The sequence below is a fragment of the Nycticebus coucang genome, chromosome 18 (assembly GCF_027406575.1).
Source record: "Nycticebus coucang isolate mNycCou1 chromosome 18, mNycCou1.pri, whole genome shotgun sequence".
Lineage (NCBI taxonomy): Eukaryota > Metazoa > Chordata > Mammalia > Primates > Lorisidae > Nycticebus > Nycticebus coucang.
In genome coordinates, this window is record NC_069797.1 from 21,389,254 (window position 1) to 21,406,248 (window position 16,995).

Here is a 16,995-nt window from a genome sequence, read left to right on the forward strand (position 1 = left end):
TACTGCATACTGGAGACTGCTAAAATGTTGTAACTTGGAAAGAATATTGAGATGAAAATTCCAGAATTTTTTTTTTTTGGTCTCTTCTACACGCAAGCACTGAATTCACAATATAGGAGATAATGTCACACTTCAAACTTTGCAAGAGATTACATTTTCACCTTCTTTATTGGAGAAGAATCTTCCAATGAATGAAATTATTTATAATACATACTTTAAGAGATTGTGGGAGAAAAAATGCTGTTTTTTCAAACCTTGGCGATTTCCACTAAAACATGTGGGGTATTTTTCTTGCAAGTGACATTTCTTCAAAGTGAGTAAGCCTCTCAGAAAAATATAAATGAGCAATGGAGCTACCAGACATGTAAGGAAAGCTTTAAAAGTAAAAGAGAGATACCAAAGACAAAAGTACTAGACACAGTAAAAGTCAACCCAGAATTCTAAACCCAGTCAGGCAAATGTCCAACAGGCAGACAGCAGAAAACAGTTGTTGCCAATCTTAAAAGAACTCAAAAAACGTACCTCCCTACACCGTTTCCTGGGAAGCTACTAAAGATACACGCCACAAAACAAGGTCATAAACCAAGAAAGACAAAGACGAAGGAAATAGAAAATCAAACAAGAAAAGAGGCTCAAGAAAGTCCCAGAGGGATCCTTTCGTAACAGGCTTTGAAAACCAACCAGCTAGACTGAAGTAGGAAGATAGGGGAGGGATGGATCTAAGAAAAACATGAAACCAGGAACATAACTGACAGGTCAGATGGTAAGGAAAAATATTGTTCAAAGAGGTTTTATTACTTGGTTTGGAAGAATCTATAATAATGAACAGCGTGCTAACAAAAACTGTGGAAATAAGTATTAATTCCCAAAAGAGCCAAACATTGTACAAGCAAGAAAACACTGGAACAACATAAAATTACTTGTCAGTAAACAATACTAACAAAATCATAGTAAGATAAACAGTGAATATTAACTTAACCAAAAATTATTTTATAGCTACATGAGAAGGATGGGAGGGATATGAGATTCTTGGAGACATTGCTTTTTTTTTTTTTTTGTAGAGACAGTGTCTCACTGTACTGCCCTCCGGTAGAGTGCCATAACATCACACGGCTCACAGCAACCTTCAACTCCTGGGCTTACGCGATTCTCTTGCCTCAGCCTCCTGAGCAGCTGGGACTACAGGTGCCTGCCACAACGCCCGGCTATTTTTTTGTTGCAGTTTGGCAGGGGCTGGGTTTGAACCCGCCACCCTTGGCATATGGGGCTGGCACCCTACCCATTGAGCCACAGGCGCTGCCCTCTTGGAGACATTTCTAGTAGCATAAACATATTCTCATATATTCTTCAAACTGGATGCCTTGAATTTGTCTCTGTTCATAAACACCAGGGGAAGCCTGGGTAGGTAAGCTGGCCAACACTGCACGAAAATGTTTCTTCATTTTCTCATCTTGGCAAGGTTTTTAAAATAACTTTAAGGCAAATTATCAAATTCGAATTTGTTGATCAACAGGATGAAAACCTCTTCCTGGAGTTTAGCTGAAAATCCTATGAGGAACTTTTTCCTTGATGATGTTTAGTCTTTAACAGAGAAGTTATGCAATAAATTTCCAGAATGCAAATTTTATTTTATTAACAAATATCATTTCTTTAAAAAATTCTATTGGGGGAATCATTTTTACAAAATATTTTATAATTCACCCCCAAACAAGTAGACAGGCAGTAGAGATCAGGGAGGGGGCCAGCTGAGATCAGTGTTGAACCCAGAATGGACTGAGTCAATGAAGAAAGCACTGTCTGATTTAAAAAAAAAAGAGGAGAGGGCAGCCTTAGGAGCAAAAATGAACAGACATCCGTGTCCCCTCTCCTGCTCTGTGGAAATTCCACTCTGCTCTGCACAGAGTGATAACACAGCTCCTCAGCCAGAGTACAGATGACATCTGGAACATGTTTGTGTTAAGTGCAATCTGTAGAGCTGGTCAGGCCATAAAACACAGTAAAAGCCAATTTGGGCTTCAGAGTTCAAATATTTAGGATATAAAGTGGGATAACAAAACCCCACATGGGATAAAATAAGGGCTATTAGGGACTGGAAGGCTCCCAGGACTAAGAGAGAGTCAGCTAATTCTGAGGACCATCAGGACATTTGAAAAGTATGCTTATTTTAAACTCAACCAGACCTTGAGCGCAAAGAGAAAAACTCAATAAAATTATCTGCCCCTGAATCTGTTTTATAATACAGTAAACTATGTTACAATAAAACTATGCTACAGTAAAAAAAAAAATAAAATTATCTGCCCCTCCTTGGAGTGTTAATAAGTTTTAGAAGCTGAAGCTGTCTTGGAGTTCTTTACTGGTTTGATAAGCCCAGACTTTTCAAAATCTTTTACTATGATCATGTTCTTTCCCACCCGTCATTTATTGGATTGAGGCAGTTTTATCGGAAAACCACAAAAATGTGAAGTATCTTATAACATCTCTCTCCAGAAAACAATTGCTCAAGGACACGAACAGGTACCTCTTCTATCCTGAGGAAGTGTCTAGCCATTATTTGGGTTTCAGATAAACCCAGGCTGTAAATATTTGGCTCAAACTTGCCTTGTTAATCTCTACTATAAAGATTATGCAAAAAGTAGACAAGAGATGACTGCCACAGAGTTGTCTCCTACATTTACCCTAACTAGATGGGCACACTGTGCTTAAATTTCAGGTAGACATACCACTGCAGAATGATGGGAACAAGGTGTAGACACCTAGTTGAAATTCCGATGCATAATATTCAGAAAACTTATTGAAATTTACAAAGACTTGTAAGTCCACCAATAGTGGCCCAGTTGATTAAATTATAATACAGCCATACTATGGAATATTCTAAATCAGGGGTCCTCAAACTGCGGCCCACGGGCCACATGAGGTGGTGTGATTGTATTTGTTCCCATTTTGTTTTTTTACTTCAAAATAAGATATGTGCAGTGTGCATAGGAATTTGTTCATAGTTGTTTTTTTCTTTTTAAACTATAGTCCGGCTCTCCAACGGTCTGAGGGACAGTGAACTGGCCCCCTGTTTAAAAAGTCTGAGGACACCTGTTCTAAATCATGAAAAAGAAGCAATTCTACACATACAGAATAAAAACTTTCCCTGACGTGCTGTTAACCTTAATAAAAAGAACATGACCCTATTTCATGTGTGCAGCATATACGTTTGATTACATGGTGATCCTGGTTATCTCTAGAGACGGAGGCCATGTCCTACACTCTCACTTTTTCCTTAACACACTGCATCATTGATGTTTTTAACAGCATGCATGTTCTACTTTTGTAATTTTTTTTTTTTGAGACAAAACCTCAAGCTGTCGCCCTGGGTAGAGTGACATGGCATCACAGCTAACAGCAACCTCCAACTCCTGGGCTCAAGCGATTCTCCTGCCTCTGCCTCCCAAGTAGCTGGGACTACAGGCGCCCGGCTATTTTTTGGTTGCAGCCATCATCGTTGTTTAGCAGGCCCAGGCTGGATTTGAACCTGCCACCTCAGATGTATGTGGCTGGCGCCTTAGCCACTTGAGCCACAGGTGCCAAGCCGTAATTTTTTTTTTTTTTTTGAGACAGAGTCTCTCTATGTTGCCCTTGGTAGAGTGCCCTGGCGCCACAGCTCACTGGGTATGTGACTGGTGTCCTACTCACTGAGCTATAAGCTCCAAGCCTCTACTTTTGTAATTTAAAAATACCCAGTAAATGGCCGGGCATGGCGGCTCAGGCCTATAATCCTAGGGCTCTGGGAGGCCAAAGTGGAAGATTGCTTGAGCTCAGGAGTTCAAGACCACACTGAGCCAGAGTGAGACCCTGTTTCTCCTAAAAACAGAAAAATTAGGCTTGGCACCCATAGCGCAGTGGTTACGGCACCAGCCACATACACCAAGGCTGGCAGGTTTGAACTCAGCCCGGGCCAGCTAAACAACAATGACAACTACAACACAAAAATAGCCAGACGTTGTGGAGGGCGCCTGTAGTCCCAGCTACCTGGGGAGGCTGAGGCAAGAGAATCGCTTAAGCCCAAGAGTTTGAGGTTGCTATGAGCTATGATGCCACTGCACTCTACTCTACCCCAGGGCGACATAGTGAGACTCTGTCTCAAAAAAAAAAAAGAAAAATTAGCCAGGCCTTGTGGTAGCCACCTTTAGATCCAGCTACTTGGGTGTCTGAGGCAGAAGAATCCCTTGAACCTAGGAGTTTGAGGTTGCTGTGTGCTAGGCTGACACGTGGCATTCTAGTCGGGGCAACAGAGTGAGACTCTATCTCAAAAAAGTAAAATAAAAATAAATTTTAAAAAATACCCAATAAAGATTAAAAAGATTAAAGGGAAACAACCAGATGAAATGAGGGGAATGGTGATAAAAAATATACCAAATCAAAAAAATATATATATACGTGTATACTAAATCATTAAACGTGATTCTCTTTGAGAGAATTGTTTCTTTCAGTCTACTTTTCTGCATTTTAAAAATTTTCTAAAATGATCAATAACACAAAAGATTAAGACTGGGGCAGTGGCTCACACCTGAACAAAAGCAAGACCCTGTTTCTACTAAAAACAGAAAAATTTGCCGGGCGCAGTGGCTCACACCTGTAATCCTAGCACTCTGGAAGGCCGAGGCAGGTGGATTGCCCTGAGCTCACAAGTTTGAGACCCCCTTCTCTAAAAATAGCCAGGCATTGTGGCAGTGTCTATGGAGAGTCACAGCTACTTGGGAAGCCAAGGCAAAAGAATGTCTTGAGCCCAAGAGTTGGAGGTTTCTGTAAGCTATGAGGCCACGGCACTCTACCAAGGGTAACAAAAAACTAACTGGCTCAGCACCTGTAGCTCAGTGGCTAGGGCACTGGCCACATACACCGGGGCTAGCAGGTTCAAAATCAGCCAGGGCCGGCTAAACAACAATGATAACTGCAACACAAAAATAGCCAGGTATTGTGGCAGGTGCCTATAATCCCAACTACTTGGGAGGCTGAGGCAAGAAAACCACTTAAGCCCAAGAGTTTAAGGTTACTGTGAGCTGTGATGCCATGGCACTCTACTCAAGGCAACATAGTGAAAATCTGTCTCAAAAAAAGAAAAAGCCCTAAACAAATAAATAAGTAAATAAAAGCAGAAAAATTAGCCAGGCATTTGTGGGGGGGCACCCATCATCCCACCTACTTGGGAAGCACAGGCAAAAGAATCACTTAAGCCCAAGAGTTTGATGTTGGTGTGAGCTATGACCCCACAGCACTCTACCAAGGGTGACAAAGGGAGATTCTGTCTAAAAATAATAATAATAGTACAAAGGATTGTGAAAAAATTTAAAAAGAAATAAAATGATCAATAATTAATTTTACAATGGAAAAACTAATCATTTTGAAAACACCTTGAATATACAGAACAGTATGTATACTATGCTACTGTTTATGTACAAAAGGATACTGTATAGACATATATGCTTATCTCTGAAACATTTTACAGAATCTGGAACACTGACACTTTCTTCAGAGGGAAACTGGGTCACTGGGAAAGCAGCAGAGGGAGACTCTTCATGCTCTACCACTCTGTAACTTTTGGATTTTATACCATATGTATATATATATAATGTCCTTCTTAAAGCTAAAATGTTTCAAAAATTAAAACTTACACCACTCTGCTAAATTTACTTTGAAAACACTGTGTTCAAGTTTTATGAGGCAATTTTTTCGAAGGGGAAATAATCCTTATTGGTTGTTTATTCTATGTGAGGACCTTTACACCTGTCATCTCCCCTGTGGCAACCTCAGAAAAGGTTTTTTTGATGAGGAAACTCGGGCTCAGGGAAATTCAGTGTCTTGCCTGAGGTCATGTAGTAAAATAGATCTGCTCCAGGGTTCAGACTCGAGACTGTCAGAAATTGATGAAGTTCATGCTTTGTCCCATTCTCGGGCCAACCCTTGAGGAGTATGAGCTAGGACGCCACAGCACTCTACCAACGGCAACACAGTGAGACTCTGGAAGCAGCCACCAACAAGTGCTTACGTGTGGCATTTTCTCACCTGTTTCAACTTTTGTTTTCTGTCATATTCGAAATGTAAATATTGGTCATCAGTGTTTAATGAAATTGGTATTTGAATACAATTCTTTATTTCACAGAGAAAGGACAATTAATGGACTTAACCTCCTTATATTCATGTTATTCCAAGGATTTCCAAGTGGCTCCCCAGACACAGTGCCTTTAGGGGTAAGGGTGGCTCACACCTGTAATCCTAGCACTCTGGGAGGCCGAGGCAGGAGGATAGTTTGAGCTTAGGAGTTCAAAAACAACCTGAGGAAGAATGAGACCCCCATCTCTACTAAAAACAGAAATACTAGCCAGCTGGGTGCCTGAAGTCCCAGCTACTCAGGAGACTAAGGCAGAAGGATTGGTTGAAGCCAGGAGTTTGGGGTTGCTGTGAGCCATGACACTCAGGGTGACAGAATGTGACTCTGTCTCAAAAAAGGAAGGAAGGAAGAAAGGAAGGAAGGAAGGAAGGAAGGAAGGAAGGAAGGAAGGAAGGAAGGAAGGAAATGTCATAACTGGAGTTACTGTGGCCTAGCTTCTAATTCTTCCGAATCTTATCCTTGATTTGTGAGACAATTTTTATACGGTCATGCTCAGCCCTACCTCACAAAACCCTGAATGTCACAAAGCCAGTCTGTGACACCTCTCACTGGCCAAAGCCTTATCTAACCTCTTAGCCTCCTCACCAACGTCTCAGCCTCACCCCTCTTACCAGACACTAGCATTGCTTTTCCATCTTGGTTCTTTCCCTTCCTTTCTCAACCATAATAGGTCACCTAACCCTGGGTAGGCCACCTTTAACCACCCAGGACAGACAAACATGATCTCATATCTCTGAGACGCCATCTCCACACAAACCATCTCTGGCAAAGACCCTTCTACATTTGTTCAACAAACACAGGCATTTTATGAGTGAAAGTGTTGGAAACGCTCTTGCTATAGGGCACAGCTGATGCCAGGAGGGAGCCAACACAGATCAAGTGGAAAGTTGTTTCCTTCTGATTAGAAAAAACTTGTCACCAGAAGCTTTGTCATCTCTGCAGACAAATGCCTTACATAGCTTCTTCATTATTTTCCTGCTTTGCATCTTACAAGGACAGAAGGCCCTACTCCAGGGCTAGAACTGTGGACTTACAGAGTAACCACTTAACCTCCCCAGGGCTAAGGCGCCAGCCATGTACACCTGAACTGGCGGGTTCAAATCCAGCCCAGGCCCGCCAAACAACAATGATGGCTGCAACCAAAAAATAGCCGAGCATTGTGGCAGATGCCTGTAATCCCAACTACTTGGGAGGCAGAGGCAGGAGAATCGCTTGAGCCTAGGAGTTGGAGGTTGCTGTGAGCTGTAAATGCCATGGCACTCTACCCAGGGTGACAGCTTGAGGCTCTGTCTCAAAAAATAAATAAACAAATAAATAAAATAAAAATAAACCTCCCCAGGGCAGGGACTTGTCCAATTTTACACATCCCCTGTGCCTATTTCAGTTCCTAACACGTGGAAGCCTCTTGCTATGTATTTTTGAATAAATTAATGGGTTAATTGCATTTTAAATAATTGTAGTAAGAGAATGTCCTAACTATAAAGCTGTAGGAGGGGGCATGAGCCTACAGCCCCATCAATTCCTGGGAAAGCCCAGACCAAGGCTCAGGATTTGGAGATTCAGCTGAGCCGTTGTGGCCATCTAGTGGCTGAACATTCACATCACATCTACTGGCTTAAGAGAGAGGGGTTTGTTTTTTTTATCAGCATTTTTAAAAAATAAACTGTGAAATTAAAATTGGGTGAGGGCAGCGCCCGTGGCTCAGTGAGTAGGGCGCCAGCCCCATATACCGAGGGTGACGGGTTCAAACCTGGCCCCGGCCAAACTGCAACAAAAAAATAGCCGGGCGTTGTCCAGGTGCCGGTAGTTCCAGCTACTCTGGAGGCTGAGGCAAGAGAATTGCCTAAGCCCAAGAGCTGGAGGTTTCTGTGAGCTGTGATGCTACAGCACTCTACCAAGGACGATAAAGGGAGACTCTGTCTCTAAAACTTATATAAAATAAAATAAAATAAAATTGGGCGGCGTCTGTGGCTCAAAGGAGTAGGGCACCGGCCCCATATGCCGGAGGTGGTGGGTTCAAACCCAGCCCTGGCCAAAAACTGCAAAAAATAAAAAATAAAAATAAAATAAAATTGAGCGATGGGGGTGGCGCCTGTGGCTCAGTGAGTAGGGCGCTGGCCCCATATACCGAGGGTGGTGGGTTCAAACCAGGCCCCGGCCAAACTGCAACAACAACAACAAAAAAAAATAGCTGGGCGTTGTGGCGGGCACCTGTAGTCCCAGCTACTGGGGAGGCTGAGACAAGAGAATCGCCTAAGCCCAAGAGCTGGAGGTTGCTGTGAGCTGTGATGACACAGCACTCTACCAAGGGCAACAAAGTGAAACTCTGTCTCTAAAAAAAATAAATAAATAATAAATAAATTTGGGTGATAGCAAACCTAGTATATTATAAGATAGAGGGAGAAAGAGATGAAGGAAAGAAGAGCCAAAAGGTGGGAAAGTTGGGAGAGTTGGAGAAAGGGCCAAGTGGCTCCTATACTTGTCAAAGTTGACGTCCAGCATGCCTGCCTTCTCCTGGCTGATTCGAAGCAATGGGGTATCCAGTCGCCGGATGGAGTCCTTCTCCAGCGTTGATGTCCAATCTTGGAAGGTTTTTCGTACCATTTCATCAATGGCCTGCACCATCTGCTGATAGGTGTGCACACTCTCCTCCCCAGTCCCAATGTGGGGCAGGAAATGGGCTTCAGAAAGGCACTGAAGGGGATAGCAACAGGTAAGCAGAGCCACAATTCTCCCCAACACCTTCCACACACACGCACATGTGCACACAAACGCACACAGATGCACACACACCCCAACAAGACGTATAAAGTTTGCTATGGCGATTGATTGATGTTGACAAGGTAGAGGGATAGCAGAGCCAGAAAGGTAAAGGGCAGAGACCAAGGCACAACAGAAAGTGAGTCAAAATGAGATGAGAAAAGCACAGAGAAAAAAGTTGGGAGAAAAAGTAAATCACAGAAGGTGGAAGATTTAAGAAGTACCAGGTTGAAAACTATTATCAGCCCTTCCTAGCCCCAGTCCCAGCCCCACAGACTCTAAAGAAGCCTCCAGTTGTCTGCAGCCTGCCTTATTCTCCCCCAGAGCCAATCACATGATAGCAGGTCAATACCTCAAAAGCTTTCAACCTATATTCGTAAAAAGTTTAAATTTTTTTCTTGTGTTTCTTCATGCCTATTCTTCCAGAAAGACCAGGCCCTATCTATATCATGAGGTTATATTACTTTTCTGTTGACCAGTGTCCCAGATGCTGGCCTGATTCCTTCTCTGCACCTTGAAATGAATTCCTAAAATGGCCCAAGTTCTGCCCGCCACACTAGGCACTTCTGCAGATCCAAACCCACATTCACTTCACTGAACTGAATCTGCCACTCCCCTCCTCCAGCTTAGCTGCTGGCCATGAAAACTCCCTAGACCTGTCCCCCAATCCCTCCTCTCTGGACTTGTCCCCCAGTCCCCTCCAGCTCACTGAGGACAGGCTTGGGGAACGGCTAGCACTCACACTCATGACCCTGTCGATGCGCCGCCGGAGGATCCGCATACAGGATGCCTGTCCCGAGTAGTGGGCCATATAGGGCTCCAGGTACGGCCATTTCTTGTTCAGTTCACGGTTCACAAGTGCCAATTCGCTATTGAACAGCATGTACAGATCCACCGCCTTCTTGTCATACGTGCGCTTGATAGCCTAAGGAAGGAGGAAGAGGTTGACAACAGGGCTGTGGGAATGAGGGGAACCAGAGGAAGGAAAAAGGCACCCACAATTCTGGACACAGGGAAGGGCACGGGGAGATGAGGAGGTGGGGGGACATGCACCTCTCGGGCAGCAAGCCTATGGAAGGTGTCCAGCAGAAGCACCCCATGCTCCACGTCGCGAACTAACTCGAAGGCTGAGGTAATCAAGTTCTGGGTCATCACCTCCAGGTCCTTGATTCCAGCACGGAATCTGCACCGTTAGAGAGGCAGATGGGATTGCAGGCACCCTCACTGCCCCCCCAGGTACATCCCCTGAGTCAGAATTACATGTGTTGTTGGGGACAGAGGGCTTCCTACCAACTAGGCACTTGACTAATCCTCAAAACAAGGATTAAGTAGTTCTGTCATTAACTTTGTTTTACAGATGAGGAAGTGGAGGCACCAGCTGATGGAGTCATTTGTCCAGTGTCACTTATCTATACGTGGCAGAACCAGGATTCAAATTTCGCTCTGGACTTTAACCGGAAGAACAGCCACTTCTCTCCCCTGCACTCCCTCGTGACCTCCTTGTACCGGTCTGTCCTTCCCTCCACCATTCCTTCCTGCACTCTTCCTGTGCTTGTCTCCCCCTCCCTTCCCTGCCCTACCCTGGTGTCAGCCTGGGATCCACTCACTTATTGTAGTCTTCGTGCCAGGAGGTGTTCTTGACATCCAGGATGCCGCCGCGAACAGCTCGCAGCATGTGCAGACTTTTATGAAAGATGTCCTCGATTTCCAGCAAGTTCCGTGTTATCTGTGGGCCTTGGGCACCAGAGAAGCAAGGAAGGGGACCTTGCTTTCCATCTTCCCAGCGAGCAAAGTGATACTGACAGTCACATACCTAAAAAGAAGCCAAGGGTGAGGCTTTCTTTCCTTTCTGGACTTTGCTAAGTCCTGAGTTCTTTGGTTTAGTTTCAAACCAACCAGATGAGGGCAGCTGTTGGGATGAATTTTGGCTACAGAATGAAACATGAGACTGGGGCAGTGATACAGACAGAAGCCAAAAAGAGGGAGGTGGTGGTAAGACACACAATTACGCAGGAACTGGTAAGTTCTGGGCTCAGCCTCTTAATAAGAGCCTCTGCCCCATCTCCCTTGGCTCCTGGGCCCGGGTGGGGCAGGGGCGGATTCTGGAGGGTCTGCTGTTGGCTTTTGATTCCCCTTCCCTGGCAGTCTTCCCACCTCAATAAGGTCCTTGCAGCGTTGCACAAACGCATCAACCTGAGCGAATATGCTGCTCTGGTCTAGGACCCAGCCCCGACTGGAGAACCTGTGTTAGGAGAAAGATTGACTGAATCAGAAAAGTAAGAACACTAGGCATCAGTCTGGTTATTCAAAGCTAGACTGTGAGCCCCAGGTTCAGGGAAAGGCCTAGAAAACAAGATTCAAAAAAACACTTTTCCTGAACACTAAGGGAAGAGACGTGGGGTGAGAACTGGAGAGGAGATGCATCATCTAAATTCTAGGAGAAATTTCATACATGATGAAATTTTAGACTATGGGTCAAGATAAGGTCCCTGGAATCTGAGAAGAGAAATTATTAGAGTGAGGAGAACACAGGGCTAGGAGCTAGGCTATCTGTATCCAGAGAGAAAACTGTAGATGTAGGAGCTCCTAGGTCTAGGAAAATAGAATCCAGAAGCTAAAAAAGAGTGCACATGAAAGGGATCAGAATCTACCCTCTACAGGAATGACACGGGGCTACTATGTGGGACGTTAGGGAGACAGACTGTACTGGGTATGCATCTGCACAGCCCGCAAGTAGTGATCTTTCCAAGCTTGACAACAGGAAATGCAGCCCTCTAGGTCCTCCTTGCTGGAGATGACATATCCCTCAAAGATCCGGTCCAGAGAGATGGCGTGGCAGCATAAGCGGATGATCTCATTGCTCATCTGCAGAAGGGGCACCAACAGCCTCAGTTCCCAGCCTCATTCACACCCCGCACCGTCTCCACATCTCCTTGACCAGCCTTCAGCCTCAGCTTCCTACTCTTTGATTTGACTCCAGAGACCCATTCCACCCCTGGTCGCTGGCTGGACCAGCACCTCTGGGCTCCTCATCCACTCCCTGTCCTGGGTGCCCTTTAGTCTGCAGCAGCCCAGCTCTTTAGCTACCCTGCCCAGCAAGCTCTCAGCTCAGCATCCCTTCCCCTATTTGGCTCTGTCATCCCAAGGAAATGTGAGGGATCCCAAGGCCTTGCTCCTCAGGAGCTGACATTCCTTCCTGACTGTCCCCACCCCCCATTGCAATCTCTCACCTGAGAAATGAGCAAAAGAAAGTCTGTCCCTTCTGCACAGCCTGGCCTGGAAGTCTGACCTTCCTCCTCCCCTCCTCTTGTCCCTCAGCTCCTCCTCTGAAGCCCCTCTTCCTGCCTAAGTTACTTCCATCTGGAAACAAAAAGTCCAGGCCAGGCCCCAATCCTGAGCATCACTAGAGTTGATGGTACAGGTAGAAGCCTTCAGTCTGTCTGAGCTGAAGGGCAATCCTCACTGCCTTTCCACCCGCAGATCTGCCAAGTGAATTCCTTCTTTAGAAAGTCTGGCCACTGTCTCGAAACCCTCCATCCAACCCTCAGCATGTACATGCCTTTCGGAAAAGGGAAGTCAGCCTCTCCCGAGTGTTGTAGTAGGGGGAATTGAACCAGATGATTCGGATGAGACTGATCAACTTAGGGAGCTTACTGGAGATGTCCTTAGGCCGCATGACAGCCAATTCCTGGTAAGGTTCCTTCAGGATTGACAAAAATGTCAGGTTTGACTGTGCTTGACAAGAGCCATCCTGGTAGTAAAGAGAAACCAGGGGTAGATTTATCCACTAGAAAGCACTGCTTCAAAGCAAGCACATTTCAATCACCTTGCACTCCATCCTAACTTGCCCCTACTAGGAAGCCCTCCCATCAACCCTACACAGCAGCGATTATTTCACATCTCTGCTGCCCCTCGGAAAGAATTTGGCATATTGACTTTTATTCGTTTACTACTTTCTATGCAAGTGTTTATACATCTTTTTTCATGTGCGCATCCAATCGTCCGCACCAGAATAGGAATTCTCCAATTCCAGATTTTGTGTCTAGTCCTCTACAACCAAAAAACAGCTACAACCAAAACAAACTACAACCAAAAAATAGCCAAGCGTTGTGGGGGGGCACCTGTAGTCTCAGCTACTTGGGAGGCTGAGGCAAGAGAATCGCTTAAGCCCAAGAGGTTGAGGTTGCTGTGAGTTGTGATAGCACGGCACTCTACCTAGGGCAACAGCTTGAGACTCTGTCTCAAAAAAAAAAAAAAAAAGAAAATTTCACCCAGAAAGACAAGTCTTCTAGCTATATTCTACAGGTCACTCCTCCTGTGTGACCCAGGACAAACATAGATTTCAAAGTGTTTCTCCTAGCCAGAGCAATTAGGTGAGAGAAAGAAATAAAGGGCATCCAAATTGGAAAAGAGGAAGTCCCTGTTAGGAGAAAGATCGACTGAATCAGAAAGGCAAGAACACTAAGGATCACTCTGGCTGTTCAAAGCTAGACTGTGAGCCCCAGGTTCAGGGAAAGACCTAGAAAACAAAATTCAAAAACGCACTAGGCAATATGATCTTATATATAGAAGAATCTGAAGCGTTTACCAAAAAAATTCTTAGAACTGATAAATGACTTAAGCAAAGTGGCAGGAGACAAATAAAAACTTCTGCACAGCAAAGGAAACACCCGACAGAATAAAAAGATAACCTACAGCAGGGCACGGTGGCTCACGCCTGTAATCGTAGCACTCTGGGAGGCCAAGGTGGGTGGATTGTCTGAGCTCACAAATTCGAGACCAGCCTGAGCAAGAGCAAGACCCCATCTCTAAAAATAACCAGGCATTGTGGCAGGTGCCTACAGTCCCAGCTACTCAGGAGGCTGAAACAAGAGAATCGCTTGAGCCCAAGAGTTTGAGCTGTGACTCTACTGAGGGTGACAAGTGAGATTCTGTCTCGAATAAATAAATAAATAAGAAAAAACTACAGATTGGGAGAAAATATTTGCAAACTATTTATTCAACAGGGGATTAATATCCAGAATACATAAGGAACTCAAAAAACAGCAAAAAAAAAATCTAATTTTAAAATGGGCAAATGATCTGAACAGACATTTCTCAAAAGAAGACATACTAGGGCAGCGCCTATGGCTCAAAGGAGTAGGGCGCCGGCCCCATACACCGGAGGTGGTGAGTTCAAATCCGGCCCCAGCCAAAAACAGCAAAAAAAAAAAAATAAGACGTACTAACGACCAACAAATATGTGAAAAAATGCTCAGCATTACTAATCATCAGGCAAATGCAAATCAAAACTACAATCAGGTATCATCTCACCCCAGTTAGAATGGCTATTATCAAAAAGACAAAAAATAGGGCGGCGCCTGTGGCTCAAAGGATTGAACCCACCAGAGGTGGTGGGTTCAAACCCAGCCCTGGCCAAAAAAAAAAAAAAAAAAAAGACAAAAAATAACAAATGCCGTGGAGAAAAGGAAACTCTTATATACCGTTGGTGAGAATGTAAACTAGTACAGCCACTATGGAAACAGAATGGAGGTTCCTCAAAAAACTACAAATAGAACTATCATACAATCCAGCAATCTCACTACTGAGCATTTATCCAAACAGAAGGAAATTATTATATCAAAAAGATATCTGGGGGCGGCGCCTGTGGCTCAGTCGGTAAGGCGCCGGCCCCACATACCGAGGGTGGCGGGTTCAAACCCGGCCCCGGCTGAACTGCAACCAAAAATAGCTGGGCATGGTGGCGGGCTCCTGTTGTCCCAGCTACTCGGGAGGCTGAGGCAAGAGAATCGCTTAAGCCCAGGAGTTGGAAGTTGCTGTGAGCTGTGTCATGCCATGGCACTCTACCCGAAGGGCATAAAGTGACACTCTGTCTCTACAAAAAAAAAAAAAAAAAAAGATATCTGGACTCCATGCTTATTGCAACATCCAAGATATGAAATCAACCTAGGTGTGCAACAACAGACGAAAACACAATCTATGTACACAATGAAATACTATTTAGCCATTAAAAAAGAATGAAATCCTGTCATTCATGGCAACAGGGATGGAACTGGAGGACATTACTCTAAATGAAATAAGCCATGAACAGAAAATTAAACATGGCGTGTTCTCATTCATACATGAAAGCTAGGGTGGCACCCATAGCTCAGTGGGTAGGGTGCCAGCTATAAACACGGCGCTGGTGGGTTCCAACCTGCTAAAACAACAATGACAATTGCAACAACAAAAAAAAATAGCTGGGCCTTGTGGCAGGCGCCTGTAGTCTCAGCTACTTGGGAGGCTGAGGCAAGAGAATCACTAAAGCCCGAGAGTCTGAGGTTGCTATGAGCTGTGACCCCACAGCTCTCTACCCAGGACGACAGTTCAAGACTCTGTCTCAGAAAAAATAAAAAAGAAACATATACAAAAGCTAAAAAAGTTGACTAACCCTGCATATCTCAGCATAGATGAAAAAAAAAAAAGTTGAAGACCAGGTGTGGTAGTTCACACCTATAATCCTAGCACTTTGGGAGGCCAAGGCTGGTGGATCCCTTGCACTCTAGAGCTTGAGACTGTTGGACGCTGCCACGTGCCTGAGGCCTAGTGCAACTTCCCGATCTTGACTAGAAGTAGATCCATCCAGCTACTTGCAAGTAGCAATGACTCAGCAAGGCCCGGCCTGAAACTGCCTCTACCTAGATACAGCCAACATAGCATCATGCCATTGGTCCAACCCTGTTACCACCCATCACACCACCTCAGTCCCCGCCCCTTCCACACGCCCTGTATAAGCGGCTGCTTGTGGCAATAAAGTGGAGTTCCTGCTTTGACAGACTCCTGTCTCCGTGTGTTCCTGTTCGGGCTGTCGACGCTCACCATCCCGCTCAGCCCCTGGGACGAGATCGGGCTGGCCCCGATCTTCCCTCAACTACGAATGCCGGAGGACCCAGCATGAGACCAGCCTGAGCAAGAGCTAGTCTCTGTCTCTAAAAATAACCAGGTGTTGTGGCGGGTGCCTGTAGTCTCAGCTACTCAGGAGGCTGAGGCAAGAGGATCGCTTGAGCCCAAGAGTTTGAGGTTGCCATGAGCTATGACACCATGGCACTCTACCCAGGGTGACAGAGTGAGATTCTGTCTCAAAAAAAAAAGAGAAAAATTGATCTTACAGAAATAAAAAGTAGTAAAAAGGTGCTAGAGGCTGAAGGGTGGGGAAGGGAAAAATGGGGAGAGATTTGTAACAAAATTGTACCTATAGGAGGAGTAAGTTTTAATGTTCCCCATACCAGTGTAGGATGTCTAGAGTTAACAATAATATATTATACAGTTTCAAATTTCTATTTTTAAATTTAATTTATTTATTTACTTATTTTGAGACAGGGTTTCACACTATTGCCCCAGGCTAGAGTGCCATGGTGTCAGCCTAATTCACAGCAACCTCAAACTCAAGTGATTTTCCTGCCTTAATAACTGGGTCTATAGGCTCCTGCCACAACGCCCAGCAATTATTTTCTATTTCTAGTAGAGACTGGAAATGGGGAGAGTGTCTCACTGTTGCTCAGGTTGGTCTCGAACTCCTGAGCTCAAGGGATCTTCGTGTCTCCCAGAGTACTAGGATTACCGGTGTGAGCCAACTTGCCAGGCCAAGTTTCAAATATCTAGAAGGAGGATACTGAACATTCCCAACATAAAGAAATGATAAATATTTGATATGACTGATGTTAGTTTTCTTGATCTAATCACTATGCATTGTATGTATCAAATCATCACTATGTACCCCATGAATATGTACAATTACTATCTGTCAACTAAAAAACAAAATTAAAAAAATGTTTAAACCGGCTCGGTGCCTGTAGCACAGTGGTTACAGTGTTGGCCACATGCACTAAGGTTGACAGGTTTGAACCCAGCCCAGGCCAGCTAAAACAATGACAACTACAAAAAAAAAAAAATAGCTGGGCATAGTGGAGGGCACCTGTCGTCCCAGCTACCTGGGAGGCTGAGGCAAGAGAAATCTCTTAAGCCCAAGAGTTTGAGGTTGCTGTGAACTATGACGCCACGAAACTATACCAAGGGCAACAGAGTAAGACTCTGTCTCA

General features: G+C 44.7%; 1 protein-coding gene across 10 annotated transcripts in view; it reads right to left on the reverse strand.

Annotated features, from left to right (window-relative positions):
* Positions 1-16,995, reverse strand: part of DNAH2 (dynein axonemal heavy chain 2) — a 145,529-nt gene that overhangs the window by 97,488 nt on the left and 31,046 nt on the right. For 7 of the 10 annotated variants that reach the window (XM_053569902.1, XM_053569900.1, XM_053569904.1 and 4 more), the window contains 7 exons: positions 12,477-12,668; positions 11,625-11,782; positions 11,072-11,159; positions 10,525-10,730; positions 9,971-10,100; positions 9,660-9,842; positions 8,637-8,851 (listed from right to left, as the gene is read on the reverse strand). In XM_053569902.1, coding sequence (XP_053425877.1) covers positions 8,637-8,851; positions 9,660-9,842; positions 9,971-10,100; positions 10,525-10,730; positions 11,072-11,159; positions 11,625-11,782; positions 12,477-12,668 — 1,172 coding nt within the window. Of the gene's footprint in view, positions 1-8,636; positions 8,852-9,659; positions 9,843-9,970; positions 10,101-10,524; positions 10,731-10,920; positions 11,160-11,624; positions 11,783-12,476; positions 12,669-16,995 lie in introns of those variants that run through there. The other 3 variants (XM_053569907.1, XM_053569908.1, XM_053569905.1) reach the window with 3 other exon arrangements.